Source organism: Nerophis lumbriciformis, linkage group LG12 (assembly GCF_033978685.3).
Source record: "Nerophis lumbriciformis linkage group LG12, RoL_Nlum_v2.1, whole genome shotgun sequence".
Taxonomy (NCBI): domain Eukaryota; kingdom Metazoa; phylum Chordata; class Actinopteri; order Syngnathiformes; family Syngnathidae; genus Nerophis; species Nerophis lumbriciformis.
Window position 1 is genome coordinate 39855027 of NC_084559.2, and position 19553 is coordinate 39874579.

General features: G+C 38.9%; 1 protein-coding gene across 3 annotated transcripts in view; it reads right to left on the bottom strand.

Moving 5' to 3' along the window:
* LOC133623345 (histone-lysine N-methyltransferase EHMT1-like) overlaps positions 1 to 19553 on the bottom strand; it is an 87217-nt gene that overhangs the window by 38787 nt on the left and 28877 nt on the right. For all 3 annotated transcript variants that reach the window (XR_012050749.1, XM_072914353.1, XM_072914352.1), the window contains 5 exons: positions 13014 to 13115; positions 12772 to 12876; positions 11078 to 11232; positions 10824 to 10991; positions 2681 to 2825 (listed from right to left, as the gene is read on the bottom strand). Coding sequence is in view for 2 of the 3 variants with exons in the window: in XM_072914353.1 (XP_072770454.1) it covers positions 2681 to 2825; positions 10824 to 10991; positions 11078 to 11232; positions 12772 to 12876; positions 13014 to 13115 (675 nt within the window). In the remaining variant the exon portion in view is untranslated. The remainder of the gene's footprint in view (positions 1 to 2680; positions 2826 to 10823; positions 10992 to 11077; positions 11233 to 12771; positions 12877 to 13013; positions 13116 to 19553) is intronic.

The following is a 19553-nucleotide window of genomic DNA, read 5'->3' on the forward strand; positions in this document are numbered from 1 at the left end:
TAACAAAGTTAAAATATATGAGAAATACAAATTAATTGCATTTGAAATGGTATATATCCATTATGTAATGTCATTGTCATCAGTGGTTAATTTGGTTTAAAACAATAATGTTGTTTATCTGCAATAATTTGTAGGTCAATATATCCATCCATCCATTTTCTACCGCTTGTCCCTTTTGGGGTCGCGGGGGGTCGCTGGAGCCTATCTCAGCTACAATCGGGCGGAAGGCGGAGTACACCCTGGACAAGTCGCCACCTCATCGCAGGGCCAACACAGATAGACAGACAACATTCACACTCACATTCACACACTAGGGCCAATTTAGTGTTGCCAATCAACTTATCCCCAGGTGCATGTCTTTGGAGGTGGGAGGAAGCCGGAGTACCCGGAGAGAACCCACGCAGTCACGGGGAGAACATGAAAACTCCACACAGAAAGATCCCGAGCCCGGGATTGAACTCAGGACTACTCTGGACCTTCGTATTGTGAGGCAGATGCACTAACCCCTCTTCCACCGTGCTGCCTGGTTAATATATCGTTGAGCAAAATTTTTTATCGGCCCAGGCCTATCTAATACATAGTAATGCTGACCCCTTTCAAGCAAAAAAAATCATTAATGGCAGGTCTGCAGGCTCACTAGTTGCCATCTAGCGAACGGGAGGATCTACACTACCTTATGGCAGGATGGTGCCTAACTCCTCACTCATCAGGTTGCTGCAAGCTTAAAATTGCTTTTTGGCTTGCAGCCTTTTGGCACATTTTCACTGGAGTGAGGTGGCTAGTTTGGTAAAGCAGCCGTGCCAGAAACTTGAGGGTTCCAGGTTCGATACCCGCTAATGCCATCCTCGTCATTGCCGTTGTGTCGTTGGGCAAGACACTTTACCCACCTGCTCCCAGGGCCAACCACGCTGCTTTAAATGTAGCTTAAAGTATGTAGATAATGGGTTTCACCATGTAAAGTGCTTTGAGTTTCCATAGAAAAAGTGCTGTATAGATATAATTCACTTCACTTCATGCCTGCTCTAAACTAATCAATAAATCTTTAAATTCACTGTTTTGTCAGTTCTGTTATTGTGAACAGTATACCTGTATGTGTGAACTAACAAGGTAGTAGTAGTGTAGTATTTGGAATGTAAGGAAGCCAGAACACCAAGAGACAATACATTCATGTTATCAATATTAATTTTTACATGCACTGAGAAGCGTTGCAAACAATAACCGGGGAGTGCCTGAATGTCTGGCAATCACTGTATGACAACACCATGGTGCAAAGAACGACAGCTGACAAAATAATTGTTTGGTGCATGTACAGTATTTGGTAATAATCTGACACTCTGGCATATGTTTCTGTCAAATCCATCCATCCATTCTCTACCGCTTATTCCCTTCGGGGTCGCGGGGGGCGCTATCTCAGCTACAATCGGGCGGAAGGCGGGGTACACCCTGGACAAGTCGCCACCTCATCGCAGGGCCAACACAGATAGACAGACAACATTCACACTCACATTCACACACTAGGGCCAATTTAGTGTTGCCAATCAACCTATCCCCAGGTGCATGTCTTTGGAATTTCTGTAAAATTAATTTAATAAAATTATGCATATGGAAAAATCCTAGAACAACCTATTTTTAGGGCTCCAAAGCTATACATGTCAGAGTAAATCTGGACACCCATTCCCCAGTATTTCAATACACAGTGTGTCTATTGTGCAATGGCTAGCGTGTAGTAATCAGGATTTTTTTCAGGTCTCATAAAACGGCATACTGTAGATGTAGACCACAATCATTGCGTGACACCTATGGGGTAGAGGAAATTCACTCTATACCAGGCCTGGGCAATTATTTTGACTCGGGGGCCACATTTACAGAAAAAAATGTGTCTGGGGGCCGGTATATCTATTTTTTTGGAACACTAATACAAAACCTCACAATAATGTCTGATTAAATGCTAAAAACGTTATGACAGACCGCCTTAAAAAACGTAATGGAATTTAAAATGTTTCTATGAACGATAAAACACTGAATATTGACAAAATATGAACGTCACACCCCCTTTCGATCGACATATTTTACAATCAAGTGAAACGCAACAAAAATCCAACAAACAGTGAAATATGAACGCGAAAGGTACAAAAACCCACCTACAATCTGATATATCTGATATTTGCTGAATTCCCCCCAAGGATCAATAAAGTACTTTCTATTCTATTCTATTCTATTCTATTCTATATATCACGAAGCTTTAGAACTTTGTTGTGAAAATCTCCTTCGCGTCTGTGGAAACGCTTCCCACCCACACTTCTTGGTGCCTCGTCTGAGCTGCTGTGACTTAGATGACCATAGTATCTAATTAGATGACCATAGTAATTAATAAGATTAGCATAGTAACTAATTAAATTACCATAGTAACTAATTAGATTACCATAGTAACTGGTATATCATCCATAAGCGCAGATTCCAACCATTGAAATACTTTGTATAGTTCAAGACTTACGGTCATTAGAAAACATGACTGCACATCATAATGGCAGCTACACTTTCCATCTGAAAGATCTAAAAAAATTATTTGGGAATGTCCGGCGGGCCAGATTGAAAAGCTCAACGGGCCGCATGTGGCCCCCGGGCCTTAATTTGCCCAGGTCTGCTCTATACGATCAAATACCAGGAGCAGAAAACGTACCTGCAAGTGAGTGATGTCCTTGTCAATGTTCAATGGGGATGTCACACAGTTATCTGGTAAGTACTTAAAGTTTCCAGGGCTTGGCTCACTGTCAACACCATTGACGCATGTTATAGGAACTGCTTCATACCCTCTGGAAATATCCCTAACAAAAGAAAGGGTTATACATTAAAAGTGGTTTAAAATGCGTTATGTTTTATTGGTTGGGTAGTTTGGTGGCTATCTCAAGGGCAACTCAACAGTACAGTAGTCAGGAAGAACTGCTAACCTTTTCCTACCAAAACTACAATATTAATATTTTAGTCCACAGCAGATTTAAACCAGGACTCTTGGTTATCAAAGATCTTGTGGTCTGAATTGTTACTAACACATAGAGAGCATGGATTTTTTTAAACTTGATTGCAGTTTGAATGCAGCAGCATTTATTATTGCCAATTAATAAAACGAAATCGGCGTAGCTCGGTTGGTTGAGGCTTCTCGGTTCGATCCCCGCTTCAGCCATCCTAGTCCTTGGGCAAGACACTTCACCCACCTGCTCCCAGTGTCACCCACACTGGTTTAAATGTAACTTAGATAATGAGTTTCACTACGTAAAGCGCTTTGAGTCACTAGAGAAAAGCTTTGTTTGGAATTATGCCTATCAATCTTTATGTAAAACAAGAACACGTTTTTTTTTTTAATGCATTCTAAATAGTAAATAAATGCAATCAAGTGTCAATGGAGCCTATCAGAGTCGCTGTATTCTGCCTATAAAGCCCTTAAAAAACATCCAAACACCCCCATTAAGGTTGTATATACATGCTGTAAGAATATATGTATTGTAGTAACAGGCACATTTTAATAAGATGTAATAATTACATATTTTGCTCATTTTAAGCATATGCGGTGCAATAATTTCAAGAATGTTGTCGCTTTTTTCTTCAACAACACCACTGATTATTACTCATTGCAGACTTAATGAGAGTCAACAAACAATAAAACATAAATTACTGTACAATGTCTGCTGTCATTAGGATGACGACTGATAAAATCTTGTTATAATCCCGTTTCGATGATGAATGACTCATAATTGAGAGGCAATGATGAGAAGTATAGCAGATTAGTCTCGCTTAACAAGTGGCTGGCTAGTTTTTATAGAGAACAGGGACTAACGTTTATTGATAATTGGCCCTCTTTCTGTAGCAAACCGAGCTTGCTGAGGAGGGACGGCCTTGACCCTAACCAGGAAGGCGCCATAACTCTATCTAGCAACATAAATAACTGGTTGAGTCACACTTCACTAACTACACTAGATTAAGCTCAGATACAGGCAATTAAAGTGCCTGTCAGGCTGGGTGAGTCAGTTAAGCTACAACTAACCAGCCCCTAGCTGTAAAATTCCTCCACACATAGCATTTCTCGTAGAATAATACATGGCTCACATAAAGTTTTTTCTGTAGTGACTGCGCCAGAGGTAGACATGCATTCTACTGAGGTGGCAAATTATGAAGCGTTAAATCAATTGCAGCATCAAGCAAATAAACTCAAGATCCCCACCATATCAATTTCTATAGGTGATCAAAATTATTTTATGGCACACCATGCAAAATAGGCGTAACGTTATTGATATCAGTACCACGGATACCATGAACAAAAATGCCTCAAACAGCCCACAACCTATAATATGGGCTTTTTAAACATCAGATCATTGCCTCCTAAAGTGCAATTAGTTATTGAGGTTATAAGGGACAACAATTTTAACGCCATTCGTCTCAGTGACACTTGGCTAAAAACAAAGGCTGTTTTTTCCACTTAATGAGGCATTTCTTCCTAACTATACGAGTGCACATACTGCCTGTCTCCTTAAAAGGGGTGTAAGGGTCGCACTAATATCCCATGAAAACCATAACCTTAGCCCTAACCTAAGTAATAAAAATAAATATTTTTTGAGGTGCTTACTATGAGGTCCGTCACACCGCTACCGCTCCATCTGGCTGTCATCTATTGCCCTCTTGGGCCCTATTTGGACTTTATCAGCAAATTTTCAGAGTTTGTCGCAGATCTAGTGGCACAATATAATATTATGGGGGATTTTAATATCCATATGAATACCCTGTCAGATCCTCCATGCGTGGCGCTCCAGACTATAATTGATAGCTGTGGTCTTTCACAAATAATAAACAAACCCATACATCGCAATAGTAATACAATAGATCTAGTCCTTGTCCGAGGTGTCACCACCTCCAAAGTTATGGTACTCCCGTACACTAAAGTAATATCCGATCACTACCTTATAAAATGAAAAGTTCCGACTCATTGTCAACAAATTTCTAATAACCAATGCTTTAGCAACCACCCCATTATTGCTGCCACAACTACGACTCTTGCTGACCTATTGCCCTCTGTATTGGCACCATTCCCAAATTATGTGGGCTCTATCTCACTAACAACTTTAATGATGCCCTGCGCAACGCCATTGATAGTATAGCTTGAAAAGGCCCCCAAAAGGTGTACTTCCTGGTTCACAGAAGAAACCAGAGATCTTAAACTTTCATGTAGAAAGCTGGAACGCCAATGGCGTGCGCCTAAACTTGAGGTTTTCCATCAAGCATGGTGTGATAGTTTAATAAATAAATATGCTCTTACTACAGTCAAAATTAATTACTACTTAAATTTAATTTCCCTAAATACAAACGATCCTAAATATTTGTTTAATACATTATTGTCGCTAACCCAACAAGGGACGTCTCCCAGTAGATCCACACACTCGGCTAATGACATTATGCAATTCTTTACAAAGAAAATGTAACTCATTAGAAAGGAGATGAAAGATAGCGCGTCCCAGCTCCAATTTGGTTCTATTAACGCAGATACAAATGTATGTACGACGGATACTGAGCTCCAAAATGATCTCTCCTTTTGAATACCAATAAAGGAACTCCTGCGACTCGTAAATGGGACAAAACAAACAAAATGTTTACTTGACCCACTTCCTGAGAAACTCATCAAGGAGCTGTTTGTAATATTAGGACCATCAGTGCTAAATATTATTAACTTATCAATTTCCTCTGCTATTGTTCCCCTGGCATTCAAAACAGCTGTTATTCATCCTCTGCTCCTGAAACTTAACCTGGTAGTTACCAGCCGGTGTGCCACCTTCCCCTTATCTCAAAAATTATTGAGAAAAATTGTTGCACACCAGCTAAATGAACACTTAGGGTCTAACAGTCTTTGTGAACCCTTTCAGTCTGGTGTCAGAGCAAATCACTCCACTGACACTGCCCTTACAAAAGTGACTAATGATCTATTGCTAACTATGGAGGCTGATGCTTCGTCCATGTAACTACTACTTGATCTCAGCGCTGCTTTCGATACTGTCGATCATAAAATTCTTTTAGCACGTATCAAAACACGTATTGGTATATCAAACATATCCTTTTCTTGGTTTAACTCCTATCTTACTGACAAGATGCAGTGTGTCTCCCATAACAACCTAACCTCAGAGTATGTTACGATAACGTGCAGAGTTCCACAGGGTTTGGTTCTTGGCCCTGTACTCATCAACATCTATATGCTGCCTCTAGGTGACATTATACGCAAATATGGTGTTAGCTTTCACTGTTATGCTGATGACACCCAACTTTACATGCCCTTAAAGGTGACCAATATGCCAGATTGTAGTCATCTGGAGGCGTGTCTTAATGAAAAAAATAAAATGGATGTTAAACCTTTTTCTTTGCATTTTAACGGTAAGAAAACGGAAATGTTGATTATCGGTCCTGCTAGGCAACGGCACTAATTTGTTAATACAACCTTAACATTTGACAACAAAACAATTGTACAAAGCGACTCAGTAAAGAATCTCGGTATTATCTTCGACTAAACTCTCTCATTTGAGTCACACATTAAGAGTGTTACTAAAACAGCCTGCTTTCATCTCTGTAATATTGCTAAAATGTGTCCCATTTTGTCCACCACCGACGCTGAGATCATTATTCATGCGTTCGTTACGTCTCGTCTTGATCAATGTAACGTATTATTTTCGGGTCTCCCTGTCTAGCATTAAAAAATTACAGTTGATACAAAATGCTGCTGCTAATCTGCGGTTCCTTCCAAGGTTTCTCGTTGTTCCCGTTGGGCTCAGATTTTCTTGCCCTGATGTGGGATCTGAACTGAGGATGTCGTTGTGGCTTGTGCAGCCATTTGAGACATTTGTGATTAAGGGATATATAAAGAAACTTTGATTTATTGATTGACTGATAATCATCACAAGGAATGGGGGGTGAAACCAGGTGTCTTTTTGTTTGACGCCATTCCCGTCTCTAAATTGGCTGTCAAAGTGTACCAACTTGTCAGATTAAGTCCTTATACTTCTACTATCAAGGTGAAAGGCATTATTTATGATCTAGAATAAACTTTCACGTGTTCCGACGCGAGAAAGCAGCTCATCAGCCGATGATGTCAACATAGCAGCATAAGCTAGTAGGGGTCTAACGGTATTATAAATACCGTTATAAATCAGTATCAAAATAATTACAATAAAACCATGATGGGATATGGTATAAGATGAAAACTTGATCAGTGTAGTGTTTTGCTGGCACTTTTAAATTGGCCGGTCGGGAATTAAACTACATCTCCCAAAATTCCCTGTGTAGCGAGAGCGGGCGAGGTTCCCTGTGTGGGAAGTCGTAAAGACGAGAGAAATGTATGTTTTTTTCGAACATTTCCTTAAGTTTTCATTAAAATATTTCCATAACTTTTTGAGTTATGTTGCTAACAGACCGACAAACCCTGGAGACAACACATCCTCTTTGGTCTGCATATTCTATCGTATACCGTCTTCGTCTGAAGTGTTTCCAAGACGACCCATAAATCCAGTCAGAAGTTGTGAAGTTTTACCACACATTTTTTCAATAACATTAAATCAACTCGTGGTTTAATTGGATTTGTTATCCATGTTTTAAGTAGGAGCTGCGCCAGGTGGCAGTGCGGACAAAAAAAGTTTTGTGACGATGCACTGCGAAAACACAAGTAATATGACAAGCTATGTGATAAACCATCACCCGGTAAATATATTTGATGCCAGGGAGGCCAAACATAAATTTGTGAATTCATTACATTTAAACATCAAATAGCCAGCTAACTTTTCTGAGAATCAGCATTTTCCAAAGTGATACACAGAAACAGATATACGAGCACACTGCCTGAAGTTAAAAGTTGAACATTGTTTTACATTTGCTACACTGGATGTTTATATCATCAGTTTAAAGACACTTAACTGAAAGTGTATATAAAAAATGAATATATAATTGGTTGTAGCAAAATCTTTAGAACATTTAAGCATTATGTTTGTGTTCAATAACAATAGGTGTGTTTACATTACATTCTTGCTACTTTATTTAACACTAACATTTTTAAGACTTAGTTTTTTTTGGAGACATACCGCAATACAGTGACGTGCAGTCACTAGAGGCAGGTGAGGCGGGGCCTCACCTGCCATCATGGAAAGAAAAAAAATGTAAAAAGAAAAAAAATTAATTAAATTGTTATATGTATGCAGTGATTATACTATAAAGTTATTTTCCATTTAACTTCACCAGTTTTAGATTATTTTTATTCAAAATCGCTGAATTTTCACATTTGCCGTTCAAATACTGAGAAGAGACGGTGCAGTGAACAGCAGCCAGTTGAGGCACGTCACTCAGTGCCTCAACATGGACGGACTCGGCTAACTGCTGGCCTGCTGTGCAGTGAGACTGTATTGCTATATGAACTATATTATACATTTCCATAGTTTAGTTAGCTGAGGTATATAATGTACAGTGTATTCTGTCAACAACTGTATGTGTGTAATGTATTTCTTGTGCTGAGCGATCATAAAACGGCTGCAAAAGACGCACTGGCTGAGGCTCCAGTAGCCCCGCCTCCTGCACCCCCGCCGTAGAATTGTTATATCAACTAAAGCCCACACTTAAACTTTCCACGTGCAAGATTGAATCTATTTAAAAAAGTTATTTCATAAGAAGCCAAAAAGCGCAAAAACAATAATGTTCGTGTTGGAGGAGTTGTGAATGACTGCAGGGCCATAACATTAGGTACACCTGCAGACTGCAGGTGTATCTAATTCACAACTCCTCCAACACGAACATTATTGTTTTTGCACTTTTTGGCTTCTTATTAAATAACTTTTGTAACCTATTTTTATGGGCTTTCCTATTTGTGATGTTAAGTTCCTGTTATGCGCTGTTATACAGTATATGCCTTGAGCTCTTATTTTGAAGGCGCCAAGAGCGGAAGTGATGACATGTTGTAGTGGAGCGGAGGTTTTTGAAAGAAGGTAAATAAAGTGGTCCTCCTGTAAACTGGAGCCTCCGTGTTTGTTATTTTGTAGTTTCATACAGTATAGGCGACATTTTTCAACCCTCGGTTACACTTTTTTAAATAGATTCAATCTTGCACGTGGAAAGTTTAAGTGAGGGCTTTAGTTGATATAACACACCCGTCAGGGGGTTCATTAATCCAGCACAACAGCGGTGAATGGACTTTATTTATAAGTAAAGGTAAGACCATAATAACGTTTGTGCTTTTTTGTGTGCTACAGTTTGTATGTGTAAAGTTAAAGTTAAGTTAAAGTACCAATGATTGTCACACACACACTCAGTGTAATGAAATTTGTCCTCTGCATTTGACCCATCCCTTGATCACCCCCTGGGAGGTGAGGAGAGCAGTGGGCAGCAGCGGCGCCGCGCCCGGGAATAATTTTTGGTGATTTAACCCCCAATTCCAACCCTTGATGCTGAGTGCCAAGCAGGGAAAAATGCTGGTATGAGCTTTTAAACATAACCCGTTAACTGCTGCCAATCAAATGGTGAATAAGATACTCTTTAGGGTTCATATGTTTGTAAATCTGACTGTGATGAAGTCAGTGCCTCACCAGCCATGAACCTCACCGCACGTCACTGCCGCAATATCATCATACCGTGGCCTTAAAACCATGATAATATCGTACCGTGGGATTTGATACCGTTACACCCCTATAAGCTAGTGATCACAGCCCTGCTATATGTTTGTCTATATGTTAGTTACCTCTCTTTGTTTATAATGTCTATTTTCTGCTGGATCTACTCTTTATTTTATTCCGCCCTTTTTTTTGCTGCAGCTGTTACATCAACTGTAATATTGTACATGGTAATTGGGATTTATTATATATTGTATATAATATAATAATATAATATATCAGTATATATTATATATTGTAAATATAATATGTAAATTTTACATATATTATATTTTATATTGCTACTACGGTACATTTTTAGTCTACTTTATACCTGCATTATCCTTTCCATCCTTTGTAACTGAGCTACTGTGTGGAACAATTTCCCTTGTGGATCAATAAAATTTGTCTAAGTCTAATGTCTAACTCTGCATTAGCCCTTATTATAACATTATCACTAATACTTGGTTAATATTCAAGTCACAAAATGTAAATGGCAGTTTTTGAATGGTTATTTATTGGGTTTTATGAGCGGAATGGAGGACCTCCCATTGGCTTCAATGTAAGCCAACTTTTTTTCACGAGTTACAATGCATTAAAAAAAAAAATCCGTTATTTTGTCTTTCATAATGATTGTGAATGATAGGGAAAATTCCCAAAAAGTGCAGCTCCTTTTTAATACAATTGCATTGAAATTAGGTTGTTGGCCAACAATCTCTTAGGTATTTATTATAGTACAGTAATAGTAGTAAGACCACATTATATATTTTAGCAGCCCTTAAAGGGGATGTTTGCAACCTTTTTGCGGATGCCTAGGGAGCACTGACTTTCTAATATAATATACCGCCCTCTTACAGCTTTCAGCACATAATGACCTGTATTATCTGTATGTATACAAAGTTTTGTTGAACCAATTTGAGGAAACGGATACTATGACAAACAATTGCATTTGTAGTTATGTGCCAATGTAACATTACCTGACCCCAGCTACGTCAGTATTCTATTGTCAGCTGTCACAGATAGCAGGTTCAACAGAGTTGTTGCTAATTCATTGAGAAAATTATATCCACATGATTTGTTCACTTAATCACTGAAATCCACATTGTTCATTCAACCTTAGGTTAACGGCAACTATCAGTTTATAAACAGAGATCCACACAAACACACCTGTTGAGCACCTGCTCTCCAGAACAGTCCCTGTTCCTCCTGGTATCTATCAGCTTTTTGTTTGTGTTGAGGGCCACCCACACATTTGAACCATTCTTGCAGCAGTCCATAGCTGTTTGTCCATCCTTATTTTTCTGATGGAGGTCAACTCCACAAGACAAAAACAACCTGCAAATTAAACCGGTAAATAACTACATTGCTAGTTTATTGCGTTTCCTCTGTCAAACCAAAATAAAGCTGGTAAGTACACTCACATTACACACTCAAAGTGATTTTCTCTGGCAGCCACATGAATTGGCAGGTCCCCATGAACATTGGAGGGATTTAAGTCACACTGGGTATCCAAAAGAGCCTGGGCAACTTCAGCACACCCTGATAAGGCTGCCCAGTGCAGGCAGACATTCTGTTCCTATAAAGAAAATGTTTTGGATGTCAAAGTGTATTCTTAATAATCAAGACAAGAATATATAAATAGATTAGTTTTGTCAAACTTAAAAAAAATATAGTATACATGTTTTCTCCTTGGTGCACAAATCAAATTTGTCATTTTCCTCCTTCATTCCAACAAAAAGCAGTCCTTTTTGTACACACAAATTACTTTTGATGTTCATTGATGCACAGGAAACCAATGTGGTTTCTATGCAATAAAAGTGTTACCTTATGTGTGCAAATGTATTAGTCAAGTCAGGATTTTTGGCCTTTTCCTTATTGTTATAAATATTGTCTAACTTTGAGCAGCATAAAAACATGTCATGCTTATTGAATCTGGTGAAAAAATCTGGTGATGTGTATTTGTTGGATGAGAAAAGGTAAGGCCCAAGAAGAACAACACCCATTCTAAAAGTGTCCATAATGAATATAATTCTTATTTTCTTCCAGCAAAATGCTTAAAAACAGGTATTTCTGACTCAGTTAAAAACTTTTTTTGAACCTACCAAGATATTGGGGTTTGAACACAATACCAAACGTTTTGTTTCAAATTGTTAAAATGACCACAGAAAACATGTTGAGGGAATAAAACAACTGTGTTAAAGAAGTGCAGATGAGACAGCATGTAAATTGTGCTTCTATAGTCTAAAATTCCTAATATAAGTTGTAATATAATATAATGTACATGTACAGTATTAGCTTCCCAGACAGTGTGTGCTCAAGTATTAGGCACGTTTTATTTTTGAGGAAACAGTTTACCATATAACTGCAGTGCAACATGATAATAAGCCTTAGGCCTGAATATTTAGGACACACAAAAATCAGAAAAGAAGGTTTGGCTTTTTTAATGAGAATATCTACATAAATACATACATTAATCGTGGGATATAATTTGTGAGATTTTATTTATTCATACCTTCAATGATTTTAAAAATCAAGAATTGGAGGCATAATTTGTTTTGGATTTTTTTTTAAATTACATAAAGTGAGTATGTATTTTAACTTGTCATGGCAAAGCTCTATTAACTGCTCCTTATGACTGACTGACTATGAAGGACGGCAAGATTGTTTTAAAAATATCTACAACATGCTTCCATTGTTTGATTTCACATTTTCAGGACTTATGCAGATCTCAAATACACAAAAACAGATGGCAACAGATAAGAAAAGTGGGATTTGTATAATATGACCCTTTTATTGTTTTTTTTGTGTGCATGTGCCCTGGGATTGTCGACTGGTCTAGGATGTACCCTGCTACTCACGTGTGAATGTGTAACTCATCTGATCAACACATTTTTACATATAACCTGCACTTTTCTTATGGGCAATTTTTTCATCCAAAATTCCACTATATTCACACAGCAGTGGCAATTAACAGCTTTTTACACATCTAAATTTTTACTTATTAAAAATAAGCAATTAATCTCTTTCAAAACTCTGCTCTGCAAGCTATACAAAAGAGCAGCACGTTTAACATGTTGGGTGACTTAGTTCAGGTTGCAAATGAGTAAATAATTACCTTGTCTCTAATGTTAATGTCAGCCCCTTTGGACATCAACAGATTAAACACCTCAATGTGCTTGTGCTCGATTGCCCAGCTGATGGGAGTCCATCCACCATCATCCTGCTCAAGCACAAGTAATACTCTTCATATAAAACTGAAGGTAAAACATTTATTTCGCTGGTTATTCTCAAGCAGTGTGTGTGAAAGCAGAGATAGCAAACTAGTTTATTAGAAAAGAAAAGTTGGTGTGTTTATACCTGACAGTTGATGTACTTGGATGTCCTGGAGAGTAGATGCTGCACAATGTCATAATGTCCCAGTTTAGATGCCAAATGCAGACAGGTGAAACCCATCACATCCTGGTATGAAAATATCACAATCAGAATCAGCTTTATTAGCAAAGTATGTTTAACACACACAGAATTTGACTTGGTAAACTCTGGACTATTTCTTCAATCCACAAAACAAAGAAAAAAGAAAAGCCCAAGAACTATGAGAGAGCGCAGTCAAATGTCCTATTTGTTCATATGATATATTTGAATCATATGAATAAATAGGATGCTTGATCTACAACATTTGAAATGGTAGCGAATGTTTTAAACTCCAAGGGCCTCAAGCGTTAAGCTTGCTTACGCACAAAAACCTGGCCCTTTTTCACGGCGATGTATCAAAACTGAACTTGACAAGGAAATGCGCGGTGCCTCATGCCAATTTCATGGTTCACATACAGTATGTTAAAATTTTTTCAGGTTGTGAATACTTTAGCGGCATACAGAAACAAAATTCACTGTTTTTTGCCAATGCATTTAATTATTCATATTCATAAGGAGGTCAATTAATTTATCTGGGAAATCAGTTTGCCACCTAATGCTGTCACAATGTGTTTCTGTGACTCCAGCACCAGCTTGGTCAATCAGCTGCCATAGTTGTCGGCACAATGGTACCGAAGACTGGGAAGGAATGACCGGCTTTGTGTCACTTAGGGCTGTTACCAAAAGAAGGTCTCCTGTCTTGTAATAATAAATTGAGTAATCAAACAAGAGTCAATATATTTGCTATCCTTTGTGGTATGCTAGAGTGTTAAAATGTTTTTTATTTTTATTTTAAATCCATCGATCCATTTTCTACCGCTTGTCCCTCTTGGGATTGCTGGTGGGCTTGAGCCTATCTATATTACTTAATTTTCCAAGAAACTCTAATCTGGCTGTGAGCAGTATGAACACATTGTGTTGTAAATTACACAAATTATATTTATATTAGGGGTAATCACAGTCACCCACCTCTGCTAAAGTGTTACGTATCATATTGCAGCGACTATCATTTCAAACAGGGAGCAGCAGCACTACATTACTTCTAGTTCACTCGTCTGGTTTGGCCGCGGCCGCTGCGCGCGTCTATCTTCCTATTCACTTTCTTCCTGACCCAACCATGTCTTGTTTTATTTCAGCCCGTGTTCAGTTCTCAGAGACCACCCAGCAATGACAGTTCGCTGGAATCAAGGGAAAAAACACCTTTTAAATCCTGATTGGGCAGAGTCTGCGGCATGCAGGCACTTAGCTACTTTAATATGATTTGCGTATTTATGAGGGGGTGTTGCCTGGGTGTGCCAAACTACACAGACGTTTGAGATCAATGTCAGGTTGATTGCAATATAAAAAAGAAATGTGGTTTTTGGTTTTGTGCATGCGCACACTTTAATACATCAGATTTTTTTCATGCGTACAATGTTTTCTGGATTTGAACATCTATTTTTAGTAGGAAATCAATGAGACTCTTCATATATGAGCCCCTTAGGTGCTTTGAGCTGCTTGGAATGTATATTTTTCAACTAAATACTAGTTATGTGATACTGAAAAACAGGCTTTACTTTAGTATATTGCACCATTTTGCCTTTAAGGTACTCAGAGTGCCACCTCATTTCCACAATGATGAATGAGGTTTAAAGTCTAATTAAAATACTAATTTGACCTGACCTGAGGAAGGGGTTGACGTTCTAAACCCCAGTCTTAAAAGATGACCAAAATGTATCCTGCCGGGCAACCACTGACTTATGTATGATAAATGCCAATGCACTATAAAGCTGAAGTTAATCAACAGAGAAGTCTGGTTCCAAAAATAATGTTATCAACAGCTTCCAAGCATGATGCCCAAATAATCAATGTTGGTAATTCATGTTTAGCTTTTTATTTATATGTATCCCATATCATTGCCTGGTATGGGACAAAGAGAAGAAACTACTGTATATAAATTTCCAGAAAACATTTACAGATGTTTTGTTTTTTAAATTAGGTTTAGAAGTATTAATTTGAGTATTTATACATGACAAACTAGTCATTATTTAGTAATATAGAGAGACATGAAGTAATGTAGCAGAACACAGCATCATGAAATAAACCATTATAGTGTAAACCAGATACAAATAGTGTAAACATGATATAACAATTCAGGATATTCCTGTACCTCGAGGATTTTCTTGTTCTTTAATATTTATATTCTAGATCAGGGGTAGGCAAACTGCGGCCCGTTGGTCCCTGTAATCCGGCCCGCCAAATATTAAAACAGAATTGAGCATAGATCTGTTTTGAGAATTGCCACAAGAAAAGTGGTACTAGACTTCAACGCACTGGCAAAAATGGGTGATCAACAACACTGTTCCCACTAAAAGAGAATGTAAGTGTTAACCCTTTCATAACATTTGTATGTTTCTTTGATGATATGATAAAAGTAGCATTATGATTAAAATGGTCCATGTTTGAGAAGCCTACTCTTAGCTCCAAAAGATATAGGTTTTGAAATGAATCATGTACATTTGTCAAATTTCCAAAGCCAAAAAGTTTGCCCACCCCTGTTCTAGATACTAATCTGCACTTTTAAATGAAAAGTTTTTACATTTGTTCATTCATTTTTTCATACCTCTTGTTTTCCTCGGGTTACAGGTGAGCTGGAGCCTATCCTAGCTGACTTTGGGTGTGGGGCGAGATGCACCCTGGACTGATGGCCAGTTAATCCCGGGGCACACATCACAATTTGCGTATGTCAAACTATTTATTATATAGGGGTGTCAAATGCTGGTTGGAAAGGGCCCCTGTGAATGTTTGCCTCTGGATATACCGAATTGAATTATAGCCATTATTTACCTGAGCTGCAAAGGGATGGGGTGTTAATTGGAAGCAGGTGATAATTGGAGTTAGTCTGTTCTGTCTAAAACTTAAACATTCTATAATTCACAACTAGACTTTTTTAAACTTGAATAATGATTTTGGAGTACATGAGAAAGTGGAAAAGAAAATGTACAGTAAATGTATTTGACCGTATGGCTGTTAATTTAGTCGAACAAGAATGTAAGTATATTGCACCAATTTAATATAATTAAAAGGGAGCAAACTACTGAGTCATCATTAATGCTGGTAATAGACTCAGTGTAAACAACAGTGAGACAAGTTTAAAACGAATTGGTATTGTGCCAGCACCAATAGATAAAGTTGCTGGAGGCTGACTACTCACGATACCTAAATGCAGCTACTAGATGACATGAGCTGCATTATCTCCACAAGATTTTGGAGATAGTAGAATCGAGGTTGCTACAGCTGTAAAAGGTGAGCTGCACTTTCATTTTAAATGTTGCCTATCGTTTACAATCATTATGCCTTGACGATGGATGTTTTTTTTTTTTTGCATTCTAAATATTAAATGCGATCAAAAGCTCGCTTACAATGAAGCCTATGGGAGCCGTGCAAGTCCGCCTATAGAGGCCTTAAAAAAACATCCAAACACCTCCATTGAGGTTTTATATATATGATGTAAGTATGTATAATGTACTAAGAGCAGTGTTGGGACTAACGCGTTACTGTAACGCCGTTAGTTTCGGCAGTAACTAGTACTCTAACGCGTTATTGTTTATATTCAGTAACTCAGTTACCGTTACTACATGATGCGTTACTGCGTTATTTTACGTTACTTTTTATGTAGAATAAAGTGTGTTTTATCGGAGTGCTGCAGTGTCATCGTTCTGATTCTTCTTGTGTCACAAGCCGGAGAAGAGAGACATGCGCTCTGTGTGTGTCTGGGTGTGAGTGTGAGTGTGGGGAGGGAGGAGAGGGGGGGGGGGGGGGCGCGTGTCTGATCATGGCGGAGCCAGAAGTCGAGTTTGTTAACATGGAGATATTTTCACTACTTTTCTTTTGTCGAGCACAAAGAAAGGAACATTTTAGTTAAATGTAAATTGTGCTTTGGATCAAAGATCCCATCTACTGCCCAAAACAGCAATTCAAATCTGCTGAAACAAGCTACGTAAGCAACATGCTTTGACGAAGCTAGTAAAGAGAGACAGAGACTCCAATGACACTTCACCTCCACCACCACCATTTAAGGATTAACTCTGCCTCTGCTCATCATTCAGCACTGAAGGTACATCAATCAATGTTCCCTCTAATTTTTCATGTGTGAGCAAACGCAAAAACTCCCTGAGCATTCAGTGGAGCCCATGTGAGCAACATCAGATGTGCACACTGTGGCTACACCAGCAGCACACCTGTCCCAAACCTGACTAAATAACAAGTTAAATCTCCATCCTTCCATCCATTTTCTACCGCTTGTCCCTTTCGGGGTCGCTGGAGCCTATCTCAGCTGCTTTCGGGCGGAAGGCGGGGTACACCCTGGACAAGTCCCCACCTCATCGCAGGGCCAACAAAGATAGACAGACAACATTCTCTTATTATTATAATCAAATGACAGCAGTCATTTCCATTTCTAATATAAGTGTTTAGGCCCACTTACAATGACAATAACAAAAAATATTGTTTTTCATGAACAAATGACTACCAGATAAACTTGTATTGTTTATCTGGGTAGAGGTCCTGCTTTGGAAATAATTTGTACCCCTTTCAGACATTGCATTTAGTTTCCATTAAAACATTCACATGTTGCACAATGAGATGTAAGCAGGAGATCATGAGTACATTCCTGCAACTTCCTGTTTGTAAAAAATATATTTGTATTAGTATTTATTTAATATACTAACAGCATTTAATGATTAATATTTATAAATTAAGATTCCTAATAAATGACTCTAGAATAAGCACACATTTGATTGGTAAATCATAGCGTAACGACCTGGAATTACACTTTATGTGTGGTGTTGGAGTTGTCCGACTTTTTGTGTGGCTGTAAACGCATCACTGGCTAAGTGCCATATGTGCATGTGTTGGCAAGTGAGAAAGAGCGAGCGGCTGCTGTTGATTTAACAAAGTTGCTTTTGGTCTGGTTTGTACTGCAGAAACTGACTACTTTTGCTAGATATAATTTTTTTTACTAATGTTTTGGTGATGTGTTTATGGCCGACAATAAAGAGTTTTGCTCAGTAAAGTGATCGATGGAATTCATGTCCTCAAAGCGTCTCGACAGACATTACAATATTTGAACAATGATGATGAAAACTGTTTTTTCTGTCGTGTCCGTGTCGCGTCGAAAATTGTTATGCGCTTATTTTTTTATTTGATTTTGTGCGTGGCATAGATTTGCCGTGCGCAGAGGACGCTTGAGCAGTGCGCAATTGCACAGGCGCGCTCCTTAGAGGGAACGTTGCTGTCAATTCTCTTATATACTCTTTCATTCTAGACTTCTAGAGTGTTTGATTATCACATCACTCTAAATGTATAGACTATAAAGTTCACAAACATAAAGAGGGATGCTAGTGGGCCAGGCCAATCTTTCCTTATCTCTAAACTAAAACTGGGGAAATGTGTAGAGTGTTTTGGGCTTCAGACATGATTTTGTGTCAGAATTACTTGAGGAAGAAAAACTTCACAATCTGGGTCACGGCTTGCCGTTTGCTGAAGCACTGATCAATACAAGTACGGTAATTAAAGAATACAAATAATAATTTACCTTTGAAAGTGTTGTTTATTAAATCCATCCATCCATCCATTTTCTACCGCTTGTCCCTCTGGAGGTCACGAGGTGCTGGAGCTTATGCCAGCTGCACTCGGGCGGAAGGCGGGGTACACCCTGGACAAGTCGCCACCTCATAGCAGGGCCAACACAGATAGACAGACAACATTCACACTCACATTCACACACTAGTGCCATTTTAGTGTTGTCAATCAGTGTATGGAGGTGGGAGGAAGCCGGAGTACCTGGAGGGAACCCACGCAGTCACGGGGAGAACATGCAAACTCCTCAAAGAAAGACCCCGAGCCCGGGGATCGGACCCAGGACCTTCGTAATGTGATGCACACGCACTAACCCCTGTTTCGCCGTGCTGTTTAGTAAATGTTAACTTGGAATAAAAGTCTTATAGTATTCAGTACACCACTAGCTGCGTTTTCATTACCCTTAGAAAAGCGCAAGACCTTAAATATCGCAATAAAAACTGGTAATGGAAACACCCATTAATAAAAAAAACTCTCAAAGATCGCAAAAACATTTTTGCACTCACATGATGTGGTTTTTGAGACGTTTTGATATTGAAGTTTTTCGCAAAAGCATGATGGAAACCCGCATTTAGGGGTAACCTAAACACGGAACCGACGGGGCACCCATGCAGGCCAATCAGGGCAGACGGGTTGTCTTGGTCTCGCTTCCGATTGGTCCGCCGGGGTCGAGCAAGGCGGCACCGCCGCACTGGGCCTTCTCATGGGTGCCTTCCCCGCAGGCTCGGAGAGACCCACATGCCCGGACAAGTCTCAAGGGGGCCGTAAGGACGTTGCCTTTAAGCGATCACCCGCTGCATTTGTCTTCTATTGACGTCACAGAGCAGAGCCTGCAATATATTCCTGAAAGTGGAGTCTAGCGGGATG